At 44.5% G+C, this 26,434-nt stretch overlaps 1 protein-coding gene across 3 annotated transcripts in view; it reads right to left on the bottom strand.

Annotated features, from left to right (window-relative positions):
- Window positions 1-779: 779 nt before the first annotated feature.
- The window catches only part of ap4s1 (adaptor related protein complex 4 subunit sigma 1), a 101,538-nt gene continuing 75,883 nt past the window's right edge, over window positions 780-26,434 (bottom strand). Inside the window, exons 5-6 of one of the 3 annotated variants that reach the window (XM_078233727.1) lie at window positions 23,502-23,547; window positions 780-1,058 (exon numbers count right to left, since the gene is read on the bottom strand). In XM_078233727.1, coding sequence (XP_078089853.1) covers window positions 1,048-1,058; window positions 23,502-23,547 — 57 coding nt within the window. In that variant the 3' untranslated portion in view covers window positions 780-1,047. The remainder of the gene's footprint in view (window positions 1,059-23,501; window positions 23,548-26,434) is intronic. The other 2 variants (XM_078233725.1, XM_078233726.1) reach the window with 2 other exon arrangements.

Below are 26,434 nucleotides of genomic sequence, written 5' to 3'. Positions count from 1 at the left end.
GGTTTGAAGATCCTTGACAAGGTAAGTTTATAAGTGGGTAGGATTTGGCCGGGAGGTCAGGTTGGGCTCGGCCTTGGCCCGGGGAATGAGATGTTAGGTTGGTTCAGTGGGGTGGGATCAGATCAGGCCTGGGGAAGGTTGGGCAGGAACTGAGCCTTAAGGTGGCTGGGGAATTGTATTAAATCAGGTTCTGGCCTTGGGGTCAGGCGTTGGGTTGGGCCAGCTTTTGGATTGGTGGTCGAGGTCAGGTCTGGGAGCCAGTCAGGGTTGAGGGGAGCACTGTGGGGAAGTCCCATGGTGGGGAGTAGTCCCCTGGGATTAAGAGGCTTAGGCTGGCAGTGTGGGTCTGTATAAAAGTTTCCCAGAAGTGAGAAGTGGTTTTACTTCTACCATTTTCTGGGAACTATTGATGTACATAATTGTAATCATCGTAAGTATGTGATCTACATCACAATTTGTGGATGGTTCCCAGTGCAGGGCAATTGCCCATGGGAAGTTTGCACTTCCCAGGCAATTGCCATGCCATTCTTACCTGAGAACAACCAGGGTGGTGGGAGTGTGAGGTTCTCCAGCACATCTTTGGTGTACTGCCCCGGCATGATGCCCTGGATCTCAGAAGTTACAGCCCTGCCCCTCCCCTTAATAAACTTCATGCATCTCAACAATTCTTTAAAACAACAGAAATATGAACTGCTGTTCCATTCAATTGCTATTGTGATGTTTCTGACCTGCATATTCCTGTTCTTTGTATGGAACATAATCTTGATGTACTGAAGCCGTGTTTTTATAGTAACTTTTTATAAGAATGTTTGTTTATTCCAGTAAGTCAGGACATCCATAGCCATTCATAAAGCAGCAGTGTATATATTAGAAAAAAAATATTGTGAATGCACGGTGCAGCTTTTGAGCTATTTGCACCTTACTTTGTTTTAGCTTTCCGTCATTTTGTCAAGTGCAAGCAGAGGAGCAAGGATTCTGCTTTTGTTCGTCTCCACAACACGACCATTCAAAATCATTTCATCCAAGATGATGTGCACTTTGTCTAAGTTAAACATGATCTGATTAATTCAAATGTTAAAGGAAATGATAAATTCTTTGAGAAAATGTCACAAAACATTTAAATCTGAAGATTCACAATAGACACACACATATGGAACCTGGTAGGATGGAATACCTGCAGGGACCTTTTGCATCCCAATTTTCCCTGTTTGATGTCAGAGTTTCTTTAAATTAAGGTTAATGAAACAATAAACGAGTATAAATAAAGGATCAAATAAAAACTAATTCATATGCAAATGGTAAGATGGTACAAGGAATTGGGCACAGGGTGGACAGCTGCAAGTTTGATCAGTGTCACTGCTTTGAAGAAAAACAAATAGGAGTTAAAATTGTTGTTGGGCTGTCACTTAGCTTGGGGAAGAGATGTAAACTAATTTCATTACACTAAGTAACAGACTAATTGGAGGATCAGGCTAGTATTTAAACAATTGTTTGGTACGCATCTCCATTTTTGTCTAGCTGTGTGGGACAGCTCTCACCTGGTTCATTTCCTTGCCAGTGTATAATTTGCAATGGCCTCTCATCCTTTTCCCACACTGTCACGCTGCTGTTGGTATCTGCCCCCCACCCTCTCCCTCACTGTCAGTAAAATGAAGGAAATAGTCATCGACTTCAGGAGGACATGCTCCTATCTACATCAATGGGGATGAAGTGGAAATCATTGGATTACCCATCAAATCCGCACCAACACATTAGAAACACCTGAACTCCCACCTAATCCAATCTACCAGCACTTGGCCCTTAGCCCTGAATGTTATGATGTGCCAAGTGCTCATCCAGATACTTTTTAAAGGATGTGAGGCAACCTGCCCACTTAGCGCATTCCAGACCGTCACCACCCTCTGAGTAAAAAGGTTTTTCCTCACATCCCCCCTAAACATCCTGTCCCTTACCTTGAACCTATGTCCACTCATGACTGACCCTTCAACTAAGGGGAACAGGTGCCCCTTATTCATTGTCCATATCTCTCATAATCTTGTACACCTCGATCAGGTCACCCCACAGTCTTCTCTGCTCCAATGAAAACAACCCAAGCCTATCCAACCTCTCTTCACAACTTAAATGTTCCATCCCAGCATTCTGGTGAATCTCCTCTGCACCCTCTCCAGTGCAACCACATCCTTCTGATAATGTGGCGACCAGAACTGCACACAGTACTCTAGCTGTAGCCTCACCAAAATTCTATACAACTACAACATGACTTCCCTGCTTTTGTAATCTATGCCTCAGTTGATAAGGCAATTGTTCCATATGCCTTTTCATCACCCTACTAACATGCCCTTTGGCTTTCAGGGATCTGTGGACAAACACATGGATGAGAGGGGTGTGGAGGGATATGGTCCAAGTGCAGGTCAGTGGGACTAGGCATAAAATGGTTCGGCACAGACAAGAAGGGCCAAAAGGCCTGTTTCTGAGCTGTAATTGTCTATGGTTCTATGGTTCTAACACACCTTTGTTCCACAGAACGTCCTAGTGTCTTCCATTCATTGAATACTTTCTTGTCAAATTACTTTTCAGGGTTAAATTCCACCTGTCACTTATCTGCCCATTTGACCATTCTGTCAATATTTTCTTTTGCCCAAGACACTCCGCCTCACTGTTAATCACCCGTCCAATCTGCAAACTTACTAATCCTACCCCCACATAGTTAACAATGCCATTTATATAAATGATGAATAATAGGGGGCCCAACACAGATCCCTGTGGTATGCTACTGGCTTCCAGTCACTAAGAGTTTTAACAACACCAGGTTAAAGTTACTTTAACGTGGTGTTGTTAAAACTCTTACTGTGTTTACCACAGTCCAACGCCGGCATCTCTACATCATTCCAGTCACTAAAGCAGCTTTCTGTCATCACCCTCCGTCTCCTACAACTGAGCCAATTTTGAATCCACTTTATCAAATTACCCTGTATTCCATCTGCACTTACCTTCTTTACAAGTCTCCCATGTGGGACCTTGTCAAAGGCTTTGCTGAAATCCATATAAACTACATCGACTGCACTACCCTCATCTACACACTTGGTCACCTCCTCAAAAAGTTCAATCATATTTGTTAGGCCATGACCTCCCTCTGACGAAGCTATATTGACTATCCCTGATCAAGATTTGCCTCTCCAAGTTGAGATAGATGCTCTCCTTCAGAAGTTTCTCTAATAGTTTCTCTACCACTGATGTGAGACTCACTAGTCTGTAGTTCCCTGGATTATCTCTACAATCCTTCTTAAATAGGGGAACCATGTTAGCTGTTCTCCATCGTCTGGCACCTTCCCTGTGGCCAGAAAGGAATTGAAACTTTGGGTCAGAGCCCCTGCAATCTCCTCCCCTGCCTCCCACAGCAGCCTAGGACACAATTTATCTGGACCTGGAGATTTATCCACTTTTAAGGCTGCCAACGCCTCCAATACCTTGTTCTTCTCTGTGTCAAATTGCTCAAGAACTTCACAGTCCTTCTCCCTGAATTCCATACCATTGCCCTCATTCTCTTGGGTGAAGACGGATATGAAGTATTCATTCAACACTCTACCAATGTCCTCTGGCCCCCTTGGTCCCTACTCTTTCCTTGGTTATCCTCTTCCCATTGATATACTTAAAGAATATCTTGGGATGTTCCCTACTTTTACCAGCCAGAGCGCTCTCATATCCACTCTTTGCATTCTTAGTTGCTTTCTTAAGCTCCACCCTGGAGCTCCTCACTAATGCCTCCACTAATTTGCTCCCCTTGTACTTTTTAAAACCCTTTCTTTTCCCTCTCATCCCATGGTTCTCTGGGCTTGTTATTTCTATCTATCACCCTAGAAAGAACATGCTGGACTTGCACCCTCCCCATTTCCTTTTTGAATGCCCCCCCCACTGCTCTTCTGTAGATTTTCCCACGAGTAGCTGTTCCTAGCCTACCTTGGTCAGATCCTGTCTTATTTTACTAAAATCCACTCTTCCCCCAATCCAAAACTTTTTTTGCAGATTGTCTATTTCCTTGTCCATAACAATTGTACCATTTTGAGATCGCTATCATTAAAATGCTCCCCCACCACTACCTCAACCACCTGTCCGGCTTCATTCCCCAGAATCAGGTCCAGCACAGCTCCCTCCCTTGTTGGACTCTCCACATATTGATTTAAAAAGTTCTCCTGTCCACATTTCAAGAAATCTACTCCATCCAAGCACTTAACACTATGTATAGCCCAGTTAATGTTGAAATGGTAGAGAGCTTCAAGTTTCTAGGTGTCCAGATCACCAACAACCTGTCCTGGTCCCTCCACGCCAACACTATAGTTAAGAAAGTCCACCAATGCCACTACTTTCTCAGAAGACTAAGGAAATTTGGCATGTCAGCTACGACTCTCACCAACTTTTACAGATGCACCATAGAAAGCATTTTTTCTGGTTATATCATAGCTTGGTATGGCTTCTGCTCTGCTCAAGACTGCAAGAAACTACAAAGGGTTGTGAACGAAGCGCAGTCCATCACGCAAACCAGCCTCCCATCCATTGAATCAAGAACCGCATGCACCTGGGCACATTTTCTTCCTTCTTCCGTCGGGAAAAAGATTCAAAAGTCTGAGGTCACGGATTAACCGACTCTAGAACTGCTAATTGAAAGCTCAATTATTTTCACCAGATTTTATTACATATTGTGGGAAACATTACTATAAACAAAACCATTGGTTAAGTTTGTGCTCGTAGCCTGCCATCAGACTTTTGAATGGACCTACCTTATATTAAATTGATCTTTCTCTACACCCTAGCTATGACTATAACACTACATTGTGCACTCACTCCTTTCCTTCACTATGAACGGTATGATTTGTCTGTATAGTGCACAAGAAATAATACTTCTTTCAGTGCACACTGCGACAAATAAAACTAAATCTCTCATCTACATGCTGAAACATGCTAAATTATTAGACTGCTCTTCTGAAACTAGTACTGGATGAGCAGAAAATACCTCCAATTAAATATTGGGAAGGCTGATGTTATTGTTTTTGGCCCTTGCTCTAAACTCCATTTCCTCGTTAATAACTCTAATTCTCTCCTAGTTTTCTCAATCCTAGTGTCATATCTGATCGTAGGTGAGCTTCCAACCACCTACCTACACCATTATAAAGGCTGCCTATTTCCACTTCCATGACATCACCCGTCTTTGCCTATCTTAGCTGTTCTGCTGCTGAAACCCTCATTCGTGCCTTTGGTACATATATAGTCAATAATTACAATGCATTACTGGAGGCCTTCCACATTCTACCCCCCCTAAAACTTGAGGTCGTCCAAATGTTGCTCATGTCTTAAGCATCTATTACCCCTGTGCTCTCTAACCTACATTGGCTCCTGGTCAAGCAAAGTCTTCATTTTAGATTCTCTAACTTATTTTCAAATCCATCCATGGTTTTACTCCACCCTCCCCTTACAGTCAGAAATGGGAGAATTCGTAACAGGTAATAATGAAATGGCTGAGGAATTAAATTTGAACTTTGCTTCAGTCTTCACAAAGGAAGACATGAATAATGTGCCCAAAGTGGTGAGAGAAACAAGTTTTAGTAAGGAGCTGAAGGAAATCAGCATTAGTAGAGAAATGGTTTTGGGGAAATTGATAACATTGAAGGTAGATAAATATCCAGGTCCTGATAATCTTCATCCCAGAGTACTTAAGGAAGTGGCCCTGGAAATAGTAGATTCATTGGTGGTTATTTTCCAAAATTCTTTGCACTCTGGAATAATTTCTACAGATTGGAGGGTAGCTAATTGTAAGCCCGTTATTCAAAAAGGGAGGGAGAGAGAAAACAGAGAACTATAGACAAGTGAGCCTACTGGGGAAGTTGCTAGAGTCTATTATCAAGGATTTCATAACTCGACATTTGGAAGGCAGTGGCATACTCAGACAAAGTCAGCATGGATTTACAAAAGGGAAATCATGCTTGACGAATCTATTGGAATTTTTTGAGGATGTAACTAGTAGAGTTGACCGAGGAGAACGAGTAATGTGGTTAATTTAGACTTTCAGAAGGCTTTTGACAAGGTCTCACATAACAGATTACTATGTAAAGTTAAAGCACATGGGATTGCAGGTAATGTCTTGAGATGGATAATAAGCTGGTTAGCAGATAGGAAGCAAAGAGTTGGCATAAATGGGTCTTTTTCTGATTGGCAGTCAGCGACTAGTGGGGTCCCATAGGGATCTGTGCTAGGACCCCAACTGTTCACATTATATATTAATGATTTGGAACGGGGAACTGAATGTATTACCTCCAAATTTGTAGATGATACAAAGTTGGGTGGGAGGGTAAGCTGTGAGGAGAATGCAGAGATGTTTCAGCATGATTTGGACAGGCTGAGTGTGTGGGCATATGCATGGCAGATGCTGTATAAAATCGATAAGTGTTAAGTTATCCACTTTGGTAGCAATAATAGGAAGACATTATTACTTGAATGGATAAACTGAGAGAGGTAGATACTCAACGGGACCTTGAGGTCCTCGTGCATCAGTTGCTGAAAGTAAGCACGCAGGTACAGCAGGCAGTAAAGGCGGCAAATAGTATGTTGGCCTTCATAGAACATAGAACATAGAACATAGAACATTACAGCGCAGAACAGGCCCTTCGGCCCACGATGTTGCACCGACCAGTTAAAAAAAAAAAACTGTGACCCTCCAACCTAAACCAATTTCTTTTCGTCCATGAACCTATCTACGGATCTCTTAAACGCCCCCAAACTAGGCGCATTTACTACTGATGCTGGCAGGGCATTCCAATCCCTCACCACCCTCTGGGTAAAGAACTTACCCCTGACATCGGTTCTATAACTACCCCCCCTCAATTTAAAGCCATGCCCCCTCATGCTGGATTTCTCCATCAGAGGAAAAAGGCTATCACTATCCACCCTATCTAAACCTCTAATCATCTTATATGTTTCAATAAGATCCCCTCTTAGCCGCCGCCTTTCCAGCGAAAACAATCCCAAATCCCTCAGCCTCTCCTCATAGGATCTCCCCTCCATACCAGGCAACATCCTGGTAAACCTCCTCTGCACCCTCTCCAAAGCCTCCACATCCTTCCTGTAATGTGGGGACCAGAACTGCACACAGTACTCCAAGTGCGGCCGCACCAGAGTTGTGTACAGTTGCAACATAACGCTACGACTCCTAAATTCAATCCCCCTACCAATAAACGCCAAGACACCATATGCCTTCTTAACAACCTTATCTACTTGATTCCCAACTTTCAGGGATCTATGCACACATACACCTAGATCCCTCTGCTCCTCCACACTATTCAAAGTCCTCCCGTTAGCCCTATACTCAACACATCTGTTATTCCTACCAAAGTGAATTACCTCACACTTCTCCGCATTAAACTCCATCCGCCACCTCTCGGCCCAACTTTGCAACCTGTCTAAGTCTTCCTGCAAACTACGACACCCTTCCTCACTGTCTACCACACCACCGACTTTGGTGTCATCAGCAAATTTGCTAATCCACCCAACTATACCCTCATTCAGATCATTAATAAATATTACAAACAGCAGTGGCCCCAAAACAGATCCCTGAGGTACACCACTTGTAACCGCACTCCATGATGAATATTTACTATCAACCACCACCCTCTGTTTCCTATCCGCTAGCCAATTCCTGATCCAATTTCCTAGATCACCCCCAATCCCATACATCTGCATTTTCTGCAGAAGCCTACCATGGTGAACCTTATCAAACGCCTTACTAAAATCCATATATACCACGTCCACTGCCTTGCCCCCATCCACCTCCTTGGTCACTTTCTCAAAAAACTCAATAAGGTTAGTAAGGCACGACCTACCTGCCACAAAACCATGCTGACTATCACCTATCAATTCATTACTCTCCAAATAACTATAAATCCTATCCCTTATAATTTTTTCCAACATCTTGCCGACAACAGAAGTGAGACTCACCGGTCTATAATTCCCGGGGAAGTCTCTGTTCCCCTTCTTAAACAATGGGACAACATTCGCTAACCTCCAATCTTCTGGTACTATACCAGAGGCCAACGACGACCTGAAGATCAGAGCCAGAGGCTCTGCAATCACTTCTCTTGCCTCCCAGAGAATCCTTGGATAAATCCCATCCGGACCAGGGGATTTATCTATTTTCAGACCCTGCAGAATATCCTGCACATCCTCCTTATCAACTGTAATACTGTCTATTCTACTCCCTTGCAACCCAGTGTCCTCCTCAGCTATATTCATGTCCCCTTGCGTGAACACCGAAGAGAAATATTGGTTCAATGCTTCACCAATCTCCTCCGGTTCCACACATAACTTCCCTCTGCCATCTATAACTGGCCCTAAACTTGCTCTAACCAACCTTCTGTTCTTGACATACCTATAGAACGCCTTAGGATTCTCTTTAACCCTATCCGCCAAAGTCTTCTCATGTCCCCTTTTAGCCCTTCTAAGCTCGCTCTTCAACTCCCTCTTAGCCAATCTAAAGCTTTCTAGTGCACTACCCGAGTGCTCACGTCTCATCCGAACATAAGCCTCCTTTTTCTTTTTAACCAACAAAGAAACTTTTTTGGTGCACCACGGTTCCCTAGCCCTACCAATTCCTCCTTGCCTGACAGGGACATACCTATCACAGACTCGCAGTAGCTGCTCCTTGAAAAAACTCCACATGTCGGACGTTCCCAGTCCCTGTAATCTCCTAGTCCAACCTATGTTTCCTAATTCTCTCCTAATAGCCTCATAATTACCCTTCCCCCAGCTAAAACCACTGGCCCGAGGTTCATGCCTATCCCTTTCCATCACTAAGGTGAACGTAACCGAATTGTGGTCACTATCACCAAAATGCACACCAACTTCCAAGTCTAGCACCTGGTCTGGCTCATTTCCCAGCACCAGATCCAATATAGCCTCACCTCTAGTTGGCCTGTCTACATACTGAGTCAAAAAACCTTCCTGCACGCTTTGAACAAAAACTGACCCCTCTAACGAGCTAGAGCTATAACAATTCCAGTCAATATTAGTCAAGTTAAAATCCCCCATAACAATTGCCCTATTACTTTCACTCCTAAGCAGGATTGACTCCGCAATCCTTTCCTCAACCTCTCTAGAACTTTTAGGAGGTCTATAAAAGACTCCCAACAGGGTGACCTCTCCTCTCCTATTTCTAATCTCCGCCCATACTACCTCAACAGATAAGTCCTCATCAAACCTCCTCTCTGACACTGTGATACAATCTCTGACCAATAATGCTACCCCTCCCCCTCTTCTACCTCCTTCCCTACTTCGACTAAAACATTTGAACCCCGGGACCTGCAGCATCCATTCCTGCCCCTGCTCTATCCATGTCTCTGAAATAGCCACAACATCGAAGTCCCAGGTACTGATCCACGCTGCAAGTTCACCCACTTTATTGCGAATACTCCTGGCATTGAAGTATACACATTTCAAACCCTGCTCCACCCCACCTCTGCAATGCCGTGCATTGCAGTCCCCATCCATGCATCCCTCACTTTCAGCCCCACTACTCAGGATCCCTCCCCCCCCCCGAATCAGTTTAAACCTCCTTGCATGGCCTTAGCAAATTTACCCCCCAGGATATTGGTCCCCTTCTGATTAAGGTGTAGACCATCCTTCTCATAGAGGTCACACCTTCCCCAGTACGAGCCCCAATTGCTTAAGTACCTGAACCCCTCCCTCCTGCACCATCCCCTCAGCCATGAATTCAAACCTTCCCTCTCCCTATTCCTCTCTAAACTATCCCGTGGTACAGGCAAGAGTCCAGAGATAACTACTCTGTCAGTCTTGGCCTTTAGTTTCCACCCCAACTCCATAAATCCCTGCCTAATATCCCCTTCCCCTATCCTCCCTATGTCGTGTGTCCCCACATGTACAATAACTTGTGGTTTATCTCCCTCCCCCCTAAGAGTCCTGAATACCCTGTCAGACACATCCCGGACCCCAGCCCCTGGTAGGCAACACACCAACCCTGAGTCCCTACCTTTAGTTCCGACCCTCCTATCTGTCCCCTTAATTGTGGAGTCCCCAATCACAAGGCCCAGTCTTTTACAGCCCCTAACCACCTGAGCTTTCTCACTCGGCTCACCCCCAGAGATCTGCTCTCTATGCTCAGTTGATTCCTCCTCAACTGTAGCCTCCAGCACCGAAAACCTATTATGGAGGGGAACCGCCCCAGGGGATTGTCTTCCCGATTGCTTCTTACCCCTCCTCCTGGCATTGACCCAAGCCTCATTTCTAGGAGTTACTATTTCTCTATAACTCCTATCAACTTCCACCTCCCGAATTATGCGGAGTTCCTCTACCTCCCCCTCCAGCTCCTTTACACGCTCCTCCAGAAGCTGCAATCTAATGCACTTCTTACAACTAAAATCTCCTGAAACACTACTGGATTTCCTCACCACATACATCCCACAGGAGATGCAGCATACTGCCTGAACTGCCATCCCTGAAGCCATTACCAGCAAGAAAAAAAGAAAACAAAAAAAAAAAAACTTCCCCACACTTCCCCAACTGTCACTCTCCACTGCAGCCCGAGCAACACTCCCTCACTGAGACACCAACTGTCACTCTCCACTGCAGCCCGAGCAGCACTCCCTCACTGAGACACCAACTGTCACTCTCCACTGCAGCCCGAGCAGCACTCCCTCACTGAGACACCAACTGTCACACTCTACTGCAGCCCGAGCAGCACTCCCTCACTGAGACACCAACTGTCACACTCTACTGCAGCCCGAGCAGCACTCCCACAGTGAGACACCAACTGTCACTCTCCACTGCAGCCCGAGCAGCACTCCCTCACTGAGACACCAACTGTCACTCTCCACTGCAGCCCGAGCAGCACTCCCACACTGAGACACCAACTGTCACTCTCCACTGCAGCCCGAGCAGCACTCCCACACTGAGACACCAACTGTCACACTCTACTGCAGCCCGAGCAGCACTCCCTCACTGAGACACCAACTGTCACACTCTACTGCAGCTTCATAGCAAGAGGATTTGAGTACAGGGATAGGGATGTTTTGCTGCAATTCTACAGGGCATTGGTGAGACCATACCTGGAGTGTTATGTGCAGTTTTGGTGTCCTTATCTGAGGAAGGATGTCCTTGCTATAGAGGGAGTACAGCGAAGGTTTACCAGGCTGATTCCTGGGATGGCAGGTGTGTCATATGAGAAGAGATGAAGTCGATTATATTCACTGGAGTTTAGAAGAGTGGGAGGGGATCTCATAGAAATTTATAAAATTCTAACAGGGTTAGACAGGGTAGATTTAGAAAGAATGTTCCCAATGGTGGGAGAGTCCAAAACTAGGGATCATAGTTTGAGGATAAGGTGAACCAAGGTGAGGAAAACCAAGGTGAGGAAAAATTCACTACCACCAAATGTAGTTGAGGCCAAAACATTGTGTGATTTCAAGAAGAAATTAGATATTTCTCGAGGGGCTAAAGGGATCAAGGGAAATGGGAGGAAGGATGGATCAGGATATTGAATTTGATGATCAGCCATAATCAAGATGAATGGCGGAGCAGGCTCAAATGGCCTACTCCTGCTTCTAGTTTCTATGTTTACTTCTGTAATCTCCTCCAGTTCCAGAATCCTCCAAAATATCTACATCTATTTAATTCTGGTCTCTTAAGCACCCCTATTTTAATCACTCCATCATTGGTGGGCACACCTTCAGTTGCTGAGGCCAGAAGTTTTGGAATTCCTTCCCTTTACCCCTAGTACTCCCTGCCATATTTTCCTTCCTTAAGACACTCCTTAAAACCTACCTCTTTGACCAAGCCTTTGGCTATCTGATCTGCTATCTCCATATGAGGAGAGACCAAGTCGGTTAGGATTATATTCACTGGAGTTTAGAAGAGTGAGAGGGGATCTCACAGAAATTTATAAAATTCTAAAAGGGTTAGACAGAGTGGATTCAGAAAGAATGTTTCCAATGGTGGGGGAGTCCAGAACTAGGAATCATAGTCAAGGTGTCATACATTGTTTCATAATGCTCCTGTGAAACACCCTGGGATGTTTTATTATGTGAAAGGCACTATATAAATACAGGTTGTTGCTGTTACTCAGAACCTAATGCTTTTCTGCTGTTAGATCAGGCAATTGCTGTGACTGTAGGTGAATATTTACTATGGCAAACTAAATGTCAAAACACTTATGGTGTTGTTCCTTAGATGCAAGATTGGAGAATTGCAAATGCCAAAAAAAGGTGCAAGGATAACCAGTAACGACAGGCCAGTCAGCATAACCTCAGTGCTGGAAAAGCTTTTGGAAACAAAAATCAATACAGAATTAATAGTCAAGTGGGCTAATGTGGATTAATTCAGGCCAGTGGGTCGGCACAGTGATTAGCACTGCTACTTCACAGCGGCAGAGACCAAGGTTCGACCCCAGCCTTGGGTGACTGTGTGGAGTTTGCACATTCTCCCCGTGTCTGTTTCCTCCAGGTGCTTTGGTTTCCTCCCACAGTCCAAGGATGTGCAGGTTAGGTGAATTGGCCATGCTAAATTGTCCTTTAGTTATTTTTTTATTTGTTCATGGGATGTGGGCATTGCTGGCTGGGTCAGCATTTATTGTCCATCCGCAAGAGCATTTAAGAGTCAACTACATTGCTGTGGATCTGGAGCCACATGTAGCCCAGACCAGGTAAGGATGACAGATTTCCTTCCCTATTTAAAAGACATTAGTGAGGGTTTTTATGACAATCGACAATGGTATCATGGTCATCATTAGACTTTTAATTCCAGATTTTTATTGAATTTAAATTTCACCATCTGCTGTGGTGGGATTAAAACCTGTGGCCCCAGAGCAGACCCTGGGTCTCTGGATTATTAGTCCAGTGACAATACCACTACACCACCGTGGGATAATGTGTGGGGCTATGGGGATAGGGTGGAGTGTTGGTGCAGACTCCGCATTGCAGGTATTATATGATATATAACAAGCCTATCCTGGTTCTTTGAGACAAACCTAGTTTTATAAGAGGTTGTTAGGCTTTCAAGCCATCATCCCTTGCCTCCCCTTGCCCCATCACAAACCCCATGTAACCTCCATGGCAACTCACATCACCATATGCCTCCTCTGCAGCCACTCACCCAGTAAACACTATGGGTAGACCTCAGGAACCATGTGGAGAAGAAAAATAAATAACATTTCTAAAAATCTAAGAGCTTTCACTCACACACACTTGGTACAGAAAAAACTCTCAAAGAAACCCCTTCAAAGATTTTAAATCCCCTCAAATGATCAAACTGTTATTGAACAATCTTCTATTGTGACTATATAATCGAAAGCTAATTCTTAATTTTTAAACTATCAAAATGTGAATTCTGCCCCCTACAGAGTTAAGTGCTTTTAGAACTCTTGAAACGTAGCCAAGCATTCATAATGGGTTTGGCTCTAAAAAAAACCTTTAGAAAATCTCAAACTTAAAGTCTATTGAAACTGCAGGAACAGATTTTTTTCTAAGCTACAATAGGTAGCCTGTCAAAATATGCAGTCCAGCATCTAATTTACTTTTTAATTCAAATTGACAGTTTGTTTCTTTTCTCCATGTTCAAAGGGCTGGGGATTTAAAAAACTTCAGAACATGACACTTAATAAACCTTATCTGCCCTGTAAGAGCAATTTATGTCTCCTGCATTAATTTGTGACTCCCAAACTGTATTAAATCCCTTAGAGCAGCCCAAGTGGAGTCTGCTGAACTCAGCACTAATTTCAAATGGCCCTGCTATATTCCAGTTTCCCACCTGTGAGATTCATGCCCTATCTCCTTCACCCTGCCAGCAAAAATGGGATCTTCCAGAAATGTATGCAGGCCTTCCCCATCTGGGGCCCATTTTTAAAAGACCTCCGGAGTTGGTCTGACTCTGCAAACACTTGGCCCATGGAGCCATTGCAGCATGGAAGGAGGCCACTCAATCCTAGTATAAGGCTTATTAATAAAGTTTATGTCTGTGAAATAAAACGGACTGTGGCAGTATGGAGATAAAGTTGACTGAGACAGGAAATGAACAGTAATGGTGAATGCATAAAAGCTCAGCAGGTTATGGCAACGTCTGTGGGGGAAGAAATAGCATTACTGTTTCAAGTCCAATATGACTCTTCTTTGGAACAGAAAAGAGGTAAAAATGTAATGGGTTTTATGCTGTGGAGAAGAACGGAGGTGCAAGAACGGGAAGGTCAAGGATCGATTAGAGGGCATGGGTGATTAAATAACAAGGATATCATAGAATAGAAGGCAATGAGAGTGATAATAGTAGTGGTAGATAAACATATTAAACATTATTTGTAGAAAAAGATCAATTATTTTTGAAAGCAAAAAAGCATGACAGCAAGATACAATCTGGCACTTGGAAAATCAAAATGGAGGACACAGTTCTTGGTCTAGAGCTCAAAGCTAAGTCCAGAAGGCTGCAAAGTGCCAAATTGGAAGATGAAATGCTGCTCCTCCAGCTTATACTGAGCCTCACTGGAACATTGCAGCAGGCTGAGGACAGAAATGTTAGCATGACAGCAAGATGGTAAATTGAAATGGCAAGCAACTGGGAGGTTGGGATAATGCTTGTGGACTGAATGGAGTGTTCTGCAAAGCGGCCACTTAGTCTGCGTTTGGTTTCCCCAATTTAGAGGAGACTGAATAGTGAGCAGTAAATATAGATTGAATTGAAGGAAGAATGGGTGAGCCTCAGAGAAGAAATTCCTCTTCATCTCCTTCATAAAAGACAGAACCCTTCTTTTAAAATAGTGCCCCAGCTCTAAATTCCCCCATGAGAGGAAACATCCTTGCTGCAAAATCCTCCCTGTCAAACCCCCTCAGAATCTTATATGCTTCAATAAGATAACCTCTCATTCTCTGAAACTCCAATGAGCATAGACCAAACCTACTCAACCTTTCCTCATAAGATATATTCCTTATTTTAGGAATCAACCTAGTGAACCTGCTCTGAGCAGCTTCCAATGTAAGTATGATCCTGCCTCGATAAAGCAACCAAAATTGTATACTGTCTCACCAAGCTATAGCAAATTCCCCTGTTTTAATACTTAACCCCAGTAAGTAGTCTCACAACACCAGGTTAAAGTCCAACAGGTTTATTTGGTAGCACGAGCTTTTGGAGCACGACTCCTTCATCAGGTGAGTGCCTGATGAGTTGTGAGACTACTTACTGTGCCTACCCCAGTCCAACACCGGCAATTCCACATCATACTTAACCCCTTTATGGTATTCCGTTTTTCTTTCTAATTACTTGCTGTACCTGGCTTGCCCAAAGGAGGCAGAGAGTGGGTATAAGAACAAACAAAGAACAAAGAACAGTACAGCACAGGAAACAGGCCCTTCGACCCTCCAAGCCTGTGCCGCTCCTTGGTCCAACTAGACCAATCGTTTGTATCCCTCCATTCCCAGGCTGCTCATGTGGCTATCCAGGTAAGTCTTAAACGATGTCAGCGTGCCCGCCTCCACCACCCTACTTGGCAGCGCATTCCAGGCCCCCACCACCCTCTGTGTAAAAAACGTCCCTCTGATGTCTGAGTTATACTTCGCCCCTCTCAGCTTGAGCCCGTGACCCCTCGTGATCGTCACCTCCGACCTGGGAAAAAGCTTCCCACTGTTCACCCTATCTATACCCTTCATAATCTTGTATACCTCTATTAGATCTCCCCTCATTCTCCGTCTTTCCAAGGAGAACAACCCCAGTCTACCCAATCTCTCCTCATAGCTAAGACCCTCCATACCAGGCAACATCCTGGTAAACCTTCTCTGCACTCTCTCCAATGCCTCCACGTCCTTCTGGTAGTGCGGCGACCAGAACTGGACGCAGTACTCCAAATGTGGCCTAACCAGCGTTCTATACAGCTGCATCATCAGACTCCAGCTTTTATACTCTATACCCCGTCCTATAAAGGCAAGCATACCATATGCCTTCTTCACCACCTTCTCCACCTGTGTTGCCACCTTCAAGGATTTGTGGACTTGCACACCTAGGTCCCTCTGTGTTTCTATACTCCTGATGACTCTGCCATTTTTTCTCTCTGCCATATAGATGGGCCTTTTTCTAAATGGAGGTCGGTCACCAGTGGTGTGCCCCAGGGATCTGTTCTGGGACCCTTGCTGTTTGTCATTTTCATAAATGACCTGGATGAGGAAGCGGAGGGATGGGTTGATAAGTTTGCCGACGACACGAAGGTTGGTGGGGTTGTGGATAGTCTGGAGGGATGTCAGAAGTTACAGAGGGACATAGATAGGATACAAGACTGGGCGGACAAGTGGCAGATGGACTTCAACCCAGATAAATGCGCCGTGGTCCATTTTGGTAGGTCAAATGGGATGAAGGAGTACAATATAAAGGGAAAGATTCTTAGTACTGTAGAGGATCAGAAGGACCTTGGGGTCCGGGTCCATAGGACTCTAAAATCGGCCCCGCAGGTGGAGGAGGTGGTTAAGAAGGCGTATGGTGTGCTGGCCTTTATCAATTGAGGGATTGAGTTTAGGAGTCCGGGGATAATGATGCAGCTATATAAGACCCTCGTCAGACCCCACTTGGAGTACTGTGCTCAGTTCTGGTCGCCTCACTATAGGAAGGATGTGGAAAAGATTGAAAGGGTGCAGAGGAGATTTACAAGGATGTTGCCTGGATTGAGTGGCATGCCTTATGAGGATAGGCTGAGGGAGCTCGGTCTTTTCTCCTTGGAGAGACGAAAGGATGAGAGGAGACCTAATAGAGGTATATAAGATGTTGAGAGGCATAGATCGGGTGGACTCTCAGAGGCTTTTTCCCAGGGTGGAAATGTCTGCTACGAGAGGACACAGGTTTAGGGTGCTGGGTGGTAGGTACAGGGGAGATGTTAGGGGGAAGTTTTTCACACAGAGGGTGGTGGGCGAGTGGAATCGGCTGCCGTCAGTGGTGGTGGAGGCGAACTCAATAGGGTCTTTTAAGAGACTCCTGGATGAGTACATGGAGCGTAATAGGATGGAGGGTTATAGGTAGGTCTAGAAGCTAGGGATGTGTTTGGCACAACTTGTGGGCCGAAGGGTCTGTTTGTGCTGTAGTTTTTCTATGTTTCTATGTTTCATGCTGACTTTATGATTTGCATACAGGAAACCCAGATCTCTCTTTACTGCAGCATTCTGTAGTCTCTCTCCAGTTATATAATATCCTGCTTTTCTATTCTTCCTGCCAAATTGGACAACCTCACATTTTCCCACATTATACTCTATCTGCCAACTTTTTGCCAACTCATTTAACCTATCTTTTTCCTTTGGTAGACTCTTTATATCCTCCTCACAACTTGCTACCTATATCCTCCTCACTACCTATCTTAATATCGTCAGCAAATTTGCTACAAAACATCTGGCCCCTTAATCCAAGTAATTAATAAAGGTCGTAAATATTTGATGCCCTTTGATGCTACACTCGTTACAATTTGCCACCCTGAAAATGACATATTTATAGTAACTTTTTATTTCCTGTTAGTTAGCCAATCCTCTATCCCTGCTGATATCAACAACATCATAAACTCTGATCTTAGAATCATAAAATCTCTACAGTGCAGAAGGAGGCCATTCGCCCATTCACTCTGCACTGACTCACTGAGAACATTCCACCCTATCCCCGTAACCCCACATATTTACTCCATTAATCCCCCGAGCCTACACATTTTGGGGCACTAAGGGGCAATTTAGCATGGCCAATCCAACCAGCACATCTTTGAACTGTGGGAGGAAACCGGAGCACCCAGCAGAAATCCACACAGACACGGGGAGGACAAAGAACAATACAGCACAGGAACAGGCCCTTCGGCCCTCCAAGCCCGCGACGCTCCTGGTCCAAACTAGTCCATTCTTTTGTATCCCTCCATTCCCACTCCATTCATGTGGCTATCTAGATAAGTCTTAAACGTTCCCAGTGTGTCCGCCTCCACCACCTTGCCCGGCAGCGCATTCCAGGCCCCCACCACCCTCTGTGTAAAATACGTCCTTCTGATATCCGTGTTAAACCTCCCCCCCCCTCACCTTGAACCTATGACCCCTTGTGACTGTCACCACCGACCTGGGAAAAAGCTTCCCACCGTTCACCCTATCTATGTCTTTCATAATTTTATACACCTCTATTAGGTCACCCCTCATCCTCCGTCTTTCCAGTGAGAACAATCCCAGTTTACCCAATCTCTCCTCATAACTAAGCCCTTCCATACCAGGCAACATCCCGGTAAACCTCCTCTGCACTCTCTCTAAAGCCTCCACATCCTTCTGGTAGTGTGGCGACCAGAACTGGGCGCAGTATTCCAAATGCGGCCGAACCAACGTTCTACACAACTGCAACATCAGACCCCAACTTTTATACTCTATGCCCCGTCCTATAAAGGCAAGCATGCCATATGGCTTATTCACTACCTTCTCCACCTGTGACGTCACCTTCAAGGATCTGTGGACTTGCACACCCAGGTCCCTCTGCGTATCTACACCCTTTATGGTTCTGCCATTTATCGTATAGCTCCCCCCGACGTTAGTTCTACCAAAATGCATCACTTCGCATTTATCTGGATTGAACTCCATCTGCCATTTCTTTGCCCAAATTTCCAGCCTATCTCCTTCTGTAGCCTCTGACAACGTTCCTCACGATCTGCAAGTCCAGCCATTTTCGTGTCGTCCGCAAACTTACTGATCACCCCAGTTACACCTTCTTCCAGATCGTTTATATAAATCACAAACAGCAGGGGTCCCAATACAGAGCCCTGCGGAACACCACTAGTAAGAAGTCTCACAACACCAGGTTAAAGTCCAACAGGTTTATTTGGTAGCAAATACCATAAGCTTTCGGAGCGATGCCCCTTCGTCAGATGGAGTGGTCTCTGTTCGCCAACAGTACACAGACACAGAAATCAAGTTACAGAATACTAATTAGAATGCAAATCTCTACAGCCAGCCAGGTCTTAAAAGGTACAGATAATGTGGGTGGAGGGAACATTAAACACAGGTTAAAGACTTGTGTATTGTCTCCACATCATGAACACCACTAGTCACAGGCATCCAGCCGGAAAAAGACCCTTCCACTACCACCCTCTGTCTTCTGTGACAAAGCCAGTTCTCCACCCATCTAGCCACCTCCCCCTTTATCCCATGAGATCCAACCTTTTGCACCAACCTACCATGAGGGACTTTGTCAAACGCTTTACTAAAGTCCATATAGAATACATCCACGGCCCTTCCCTCGTCAACCATTCTAGTCACTTCTTCAAAAAACTCCACCAGGTTAGTGAGGCATGACCTCCCTCTCACAAAACCATGCTGACTATCGTTAATGAGTTTATTCCTTTCTAAATGCGCATACATCCTATCTCTAAGAATCCTCTCCAACAACTTCCCGACCACGGACGTCAAGCTCACCGGCCTATAATTTTCCGGGTTATCCTTCCTACCCTTCTTAAATAACAGGACCACATTAGCTATCCTCCAATCCTCTGAGACCTCACCTGTGTCCAGTGACGAGACAAAGATTTGCGTCAGAGGCCCAGCGATTTCATCTCTCGTCTCCCTGAGCAGCCTGGGATATATTCCATCAGGCCCTGGGGATTTGTCAGTCTTTATATTCCCTAAAAAACCTAACACTTCCTCCCTTGTAATGGAGATTTTCTCTAATGGGTCAACACTCCCCTCCGAGACACTCTCAGTCAACACATCCCTCTCCTTTGTGAATACCGACCCAAAGTATTCATTTAGGATCTCCCCTACTTCTTTGGGCTCTAAGCATAATTCCCCACTTTTGTCCCTGAGAGGTCCGATTTTTTCCCTGACAACCCTTTTGCTCCTAACGTATGAATAAAATGCCTTGGGATTCTCCTTAATCCTGTCTGCCAAGGACATTTCGTGACCCCTTTTTGCCCTTCTAATTCCTCGTTTGAATTCTTTCCTACTTTCTTTGTATTCCTCCAGAGCTCCCTCCGTTTTTAGCTGCCTGGACCTAACGTACGCCACTCTTTTCTTTATGACCAACCGCTCAATTTCCCTGGTTATCCACGGTTCTCGAATCCTACTCTTCCTATCCTTCCTTTTTACAGGCACATGCCTATCCTGCAGCCCTAACAACTGTTCCTTAAAAGACTCCCACATGCCAGATGTGGATTTACCCTCAAACAGCCTCTCCCAATCAAATTCTGCCTAATCCCACTAAAGTTAGCCTTCTCCCAATCCAACACCTTACCCTTGGGACACTCATCCTTTTCCATCACTATCCTAAAGCTAACAGAATTGTGGTCACTTTTTGCCACATATTCCCCTACCGAAACTTTGAAGACCTGACCGGGCTCATTCCCCAGTACCAGGTCCAGTATAGCCCCTCTCTAGTCGGACTATCTACATATTGTTCCTGTACGCATTTTACAAATGCCTCCCCATTCAGACTCCCAGCCCTACGCGATTTCCAGTCTATACTAGGGAAATTGAAGTCTCCCACTACAACAACCCTATTTTTCCTGCACCTATCCATTATCTCCTGACATATCCATTCTTCTACTTCCCTTGGGCTGTTGGGGGGCCTGTAGTATACCCCCAACATAGTGACTGCGCCCTTCCTGTTTCTGAGCTCCACCCACAGTGACTCGTTACACGACCCCTCTGAATTGTCCTCCCTCTGCACCGCTGTAATATGCTCTCTAACTAATACTGCTACTCCCCCACCTCTTTTGGCCCCTCCTCTGTCTCGCCTAAAACACTTGTACCCCGGAATATTCAGCTGCCAGTCCTGTCCCTCTTTCAACCAAGTCTCTGTCACTGCAACTGGGAGAACATGCAAACACATGCAGCCACCCAAGCTTGGAATCGAAATTGGCTCCCTGGTGCTATGAGGAGCAGTGCTAACCACTGTGCCACCCTACTCGTGGTATTTTGTGGTATATGTAACCTTTTATGTGACATATTATCAAATGCCTTTTGGAAATGCAAATACACTACATCTACTGGTTCCCTTTATCCACCCTACTTGTGACATGTTCAAAAATCTCTAACATTTCCTTTTCATAAAACTACGTTGACTCTGCCTAATAGTATTATGATTTTCTAAAGTTCATCTTGCTACCTCTTTAATAATTTCCACTACCTTTTTAATAATTGATTTTAGCCTTTTCATTCGTGGGACATGGGTGTCGCTGGTTGGCTAGCATTTATTGCCCATCCCTAGTTGCCTTGGAGGGTGGTTGAGAGTCAACAACATTCTAACAAGTTTAATGTAGAGAAGTGTGAAGTAGGAAGAATGAGGAAAGGCAATATGAAGTAAAGGATACAATAGCAGAGGTTTCTGGGGTTATTTATGCACAAAGCATTGATAATAGCAGGACAGGTTGGGAAAATGTTTTGTAAGATATTCAGAATCCTGGGCTTTATAAATAAAGTAAGAAGTCTCACAACACCAGGTTAAAGTCCAACAGGTTTATTTGGTAGCAAATACCATAAGCTTTCGGAGCGATGCCCCTTCGTCAGATGGAGTGGAAATGTGCTCTCAAACAGTGCTCAGAATCACAGAAATCAAGTTACAGAATACTAATTAGAATGCGAATCCCTACAGCCAGCCAGGTCTTAAAGGTACAGACAATGTGGTGGAGGGAACATTAAACACAGGTTAAAGAGATTTTTTTATTTATTTCAAAAATATACTTTATTCACAAAACTAAACTTTCGAATAAGACATTTCAAACGACAGATCCAATGGTTACAAACAGTCCAATAAATGAATCATTTTTACCCTACAGTACAGTGCTTATTTACAAAAAAAAGCATTACATTCATTACATTTCATTACTTAAAACTATGTACATGCATCATCCGAGTTTACTGTGTGCCGTTATTTTTCAGGTTGGCACACAGTTACGCAGGCCGAGGGTATTCTGCAGTTACCCGGCCCTCGGTCTGCCTCGGTTGAGACGCTTTACACGGTGGCCTTTCCCCATTGTGCCTTTGCGGCGGCTGCCCCAAGCTAGAGCGCGTCCCTCAGCATGTAGTCCTGGACCTTGGAATGTGCCAGTCTGCAACACTTGGTCGAGGACAATTCTTTCAGCTGGAAGATCAGCAAGTTTCGGGCGGACCAAAGCGCGTCCTTCACCGAGTTGATGACCCTCCAGCAGCAGTTGATATTTGTCCCGGTGTGCGTCCCCGGAAACAACCCGTAGAGCACAGTGTCACCGAGCTGCTCGGGACGAACCGCGACAAATACCACTGCATCTCACTCCAGACCTTTTTTGCAAAGGCACATTCCACAAGGAGGTGTGCGACCGTCTCATCAGCCCCGCAGCCGCTTCGAGGGCAGCGTGCGGTGAGGTTAAGCCCTCGGGCGTGCATAAAGGATCTGACGGGGAGTGCCCTTCTCACCACCAGCCAAGCCAGGTCTTGGTGCTTGTTTGTAAGTTCTGATGATGAGGCATTCTGCCAAATGACATTGACAGTCCGCTCAGGGAACCATCCGACAGGATCTACCGTCTCCTTTTCTCTCAGGGCCTCAAGGACATTACGTGCTGACCACTGCTTGATAGCCATGTGGTCAAAGGTGTGTTTTTCTCTCCAGATAGTCTGGAGACAATACACAACTCTTTAACCTGTGTTTAATGCTCCCTCCACTACATTGTACCTTTAAGACCTGGCTGGCTGTAGGGATTTGCATTCTAATTAGTATTCTGTAACTTGATTTCCACTCCATCTGACGAAGGAGCAGCGCTCTGAAAGCTTATGGTATTTGCTACCAAATAAACCTGTTGGACTTTAACCTGGTGTTGTGAGACTTCTTACTGTGTTCACCCCAGTCCAACGCCGGCATCTCCACATCACCTTTATAAATAAAAGCATACAGCACAAAAGCAAGGAAGTGATGGTGAATACTGGTTTGGGCTCAACTGGATTATCATGTCCAATTCTGGGCACTACACTTTAAGAAGAATGTGAAGGCATTGGAGAGGGTGCAAAAAACATTTACAGGAAAGGTTCTGGGGATGAGAGATTTCAGCTACAAAGATAGAGTGGAGAGGTTGTGGCTTTCTCCTTGGCTAAAGGAAGGATGAGAGAAGATTTGGATTTGATAGAGGTGTTCCAAATCATGAGGAGTCTGAACAGGATAGAGATGGAGAAACTGTTCCCGTTGGTGGAAGGTTTGAGAACCAATGGACATCAATTTAAGTGATTGACAATAAAAAAGGTGACAGGTTGAAAAATGTTTATACATATAGAGCTATATATGGCTAGGATATGGGATTCAATGCCTGATAGTGTGGTGGAGGCAGTTTTAATCATGCTTTCCAAATGTGAATTGGATATTTAACGACAGAGAAAATATTTGCAATGCCACAGACAACGGGCAGGCAGTGGGACTAGTTGAGTAGCTCTTACAGAGAGATGGTACAGACATGATAGGCCAAATAACCTCCTTCTGTGCTGTAATCATTCTGTGATTCAATGATAATTCCCAGATACAGCGAACTGCAAATAACTTTCCGTAAAAGGATACATCCAACTCGCACTGAAAAAGAAAATACACAGGTATGGTTAGATAACAAAATCAAGGTCGCCTTTCTCCTGTATTTCAGTGAAGTTATTGTGATTAGAAATAAAGGAAAGTTTATTTATTAGTCACAAGTAAGGCTTACATTAACACTGCAATGAAGTTACTGTGAAATTCCCCTAGTCACCACACCAGGGCTTTTTCGGGCCATTGCACCTAACCAACACATCTTTCAGACTGTGGGAGGAAACCGGAGCACCCGGAGGAAACCCAAACAGACACGGGGAGAACGTGCAAACTCCACACAGACAGTGACCCGGGTCCCTGGCGCTGTGAGGCAGCAGTGCTAACCACTGTGCCAATAAATGAGATGTTGAGCAGTGATTCGCCCTGCTGCCTAGAAGAACATAAGACATCATTGGGTTTGTCAACAGGAAACAGAAATTGATTGCATTAAAAAGTCTTACTAACAACAACTAATCCTACTATGTTGCACCAAGGGCTACAAATATGTCTATGAGAAACAGATCCAGAACCAGGAAAGATCCTGTGAAGTAATCAAAAGTTTGGTTTAAGATCGGGAGTTTGAGGTGGCTTTTTAAGGCAGAGAGAGAAGAGTGAAACAGGTTCAAAAAGTAAACTCCAAAGAGAAAGACCCAGGTGCACTGCCACTAATGGCACTATGAAGGATGTCAGGACAACAGAGGCTTTGGGGAAAATGGCACACGAGTAGGATGACATGGTGGGAGATATAGGAAGGATATCAGAGGTAGGTTCTTCACGCAGAGAGTGGTTGGGGTGTGGAATGGACTGCCTGCAGTGATAGTGGAGTCAGACACTTTAGGAACATTTAAGCGGGTATTGGATAGGCACATGGAGCACACCAGGATGGTAGGGAGTGGGATAGCTTGATCTTGGTTTCAGATGAAGGTCGGCACAACATCGTGGGCCGAAGGGCCTGTTCTGTGCTGTACTGTTCTATGTTCTATGTTCTATGACACCACGGAATGACCCGAGCGTGAAGACAAGAACTTTAAACTCGAGATTTTTTTTTTTTTTAAACTTTTCCAATTCCATCAAATCAAATCCAATTCAGAGTCTCAACAAGTTGAGACATTTCCGATCCAGGCTGACAAGACAGGGCGGGCGACTAAACCACCCTGTCCTGGGCCTGATCTACATGAGTCAAGCTGATTGGAGAAGGGGGAGGATCCTCCTCCAAGACTTGAGCTCATTTGCATCTTAGCCAAAAGGCTGAGATGCCGCTTTTAAAAATTGCTTCATATGAAACATATGAAGCCTCAGCGTAACCTCATGACCTCAACCAAGTGCAGATCCGATACTACACTTGATCTTAGCCAAAAGGCCCGATAAACTCGAGATATTAGTGGTAGCCAAAGTGAGAAGAGGTCATGGGAAGAGTAATAAGCAGGGTAGGACAGGGTTTAGAACAGTTGTGGGAAAGTTCACATTCAGGTACATGTGTAGTATTCTTCTCGGCCTTTTGGCTAAGATCAAGTATAGTATCGACATGCTGTGCTTGGTTGAAGTCATTAGGTTACATTTTAGCTTCATTTGAAGCAACTTTTAAAAGCGGCATCTTGGCCTTTTGGCTAAGATGCAAATGAGATCAAGCCTTGGAGGAGGAGCTATTCCTACTCCAATCAGCTCGGATTATGTAGATCAAGCCCAAGACAGGAGGTGAGAGCCCTGTCTTGTCAGCTTGGATCGGGAATGTCTCAACTTGTTGAGACTCTGAATTGGACTTGATTTGATTGAATTGGAATAAAAATACAAAAGAAAATTCTGTAGTTTTCAAATATATCTTGCAACAATATTCTACAGTAGCTACTTTTCCTGAAATAGAGCTGCTACTAAAGCAAATGATAATCATGCTTGATAAGCTGGCAAGATAACAAATTTGGTGTAAGCAAACACCAGGCAATAAAACGAGGGTCACTTTTTATGTTAAATACACCTGTTTTACTGAATAAGTTTTTATCCAAGAGGATAAAATACTCAGTCTTCTTTCTTTAGAAACTGCAAATCACCCTAACGTGTTGACGTCGAGATGTTGTTTATTTACAAAACAAAATAAGACTGAATCTCTCCCAAATGTTTCAGTTTCAATTGTTTACAAGTGAAGCCATGGCATGACTTCTACTTTATTTTGATTGATTTATTTAACATTAAAATTGGCATTAAAGGCAGGCTTCTCACAAAAATATCATGAATTTTGATACAGAACATGAGCTTCATGAACTTTTCTACTAATTGTCTGCTCAGATCCTTCCAAAAATTATTTGTATTATTGGTTTCAATTGTCTCCCTCAGCAGCTGATTCCAAACAATCACCACACTGTAGGTGAAGTGGTTGTATCTGATGTGTGCATTCACCTATTCTGAGCTTCATTCCATATCTTCTCATTAATCCTGGAGCAATGGCAGGCTTTAGGGTTTACCTTGTTAACATTCTTAAGGATCTTGAATATCTCATCAAGATTCTTTTTCAGTATTCTCTTCTGTAGTGTAAATGAATGTATCTGCTACAATTCCTCCTGATAACTCATGCATTTGATACCAGATATCTTTTGCTATACCTTTTCCAGAGTTTTGAGGTTATTCCTGTAACATGGCAATATGAAGAAAGTTGGTATATAAGAGCTAGAGCAACAGGTTTACTGGGCATCATGAGCAGCAGCGCGTGCCCAGGGCAAATGGGAGCACCGATTGGCAGCACTCGCCCAGAATCACCTGAAGCTGAATCCCATGTGGACTGCCTCACTACAGCCCTTCAGCTGTCTGGACCCTTTGAGGTTTGAAGCCTTCACCAGATGTTTGGAGTCCATCCCTGAGGAACAGCTGTGGCGCAGGAAGGGGAACACTTGAGCAACAGCAACCAGGT

The sequence above is a fragment of the Mustelus asterias genome, chromosome 18 (genome assembly GCF_964213995.1).
Source record: "Mustelus asterias chromosome 18, sMusAst1.hap1.1, whole genome shotgun sequence".
Taxonomy (NCBI): domain Eukaryota; kingdom Metazoa; phylum Chordata; class Chondrichthyes; order Carcharhiniformes; family Triakidae; genus Mustelus; species Mustelus asterias.
This window is presented reverse-complemented; position numbering and strand designations above follow the sequence as displayed.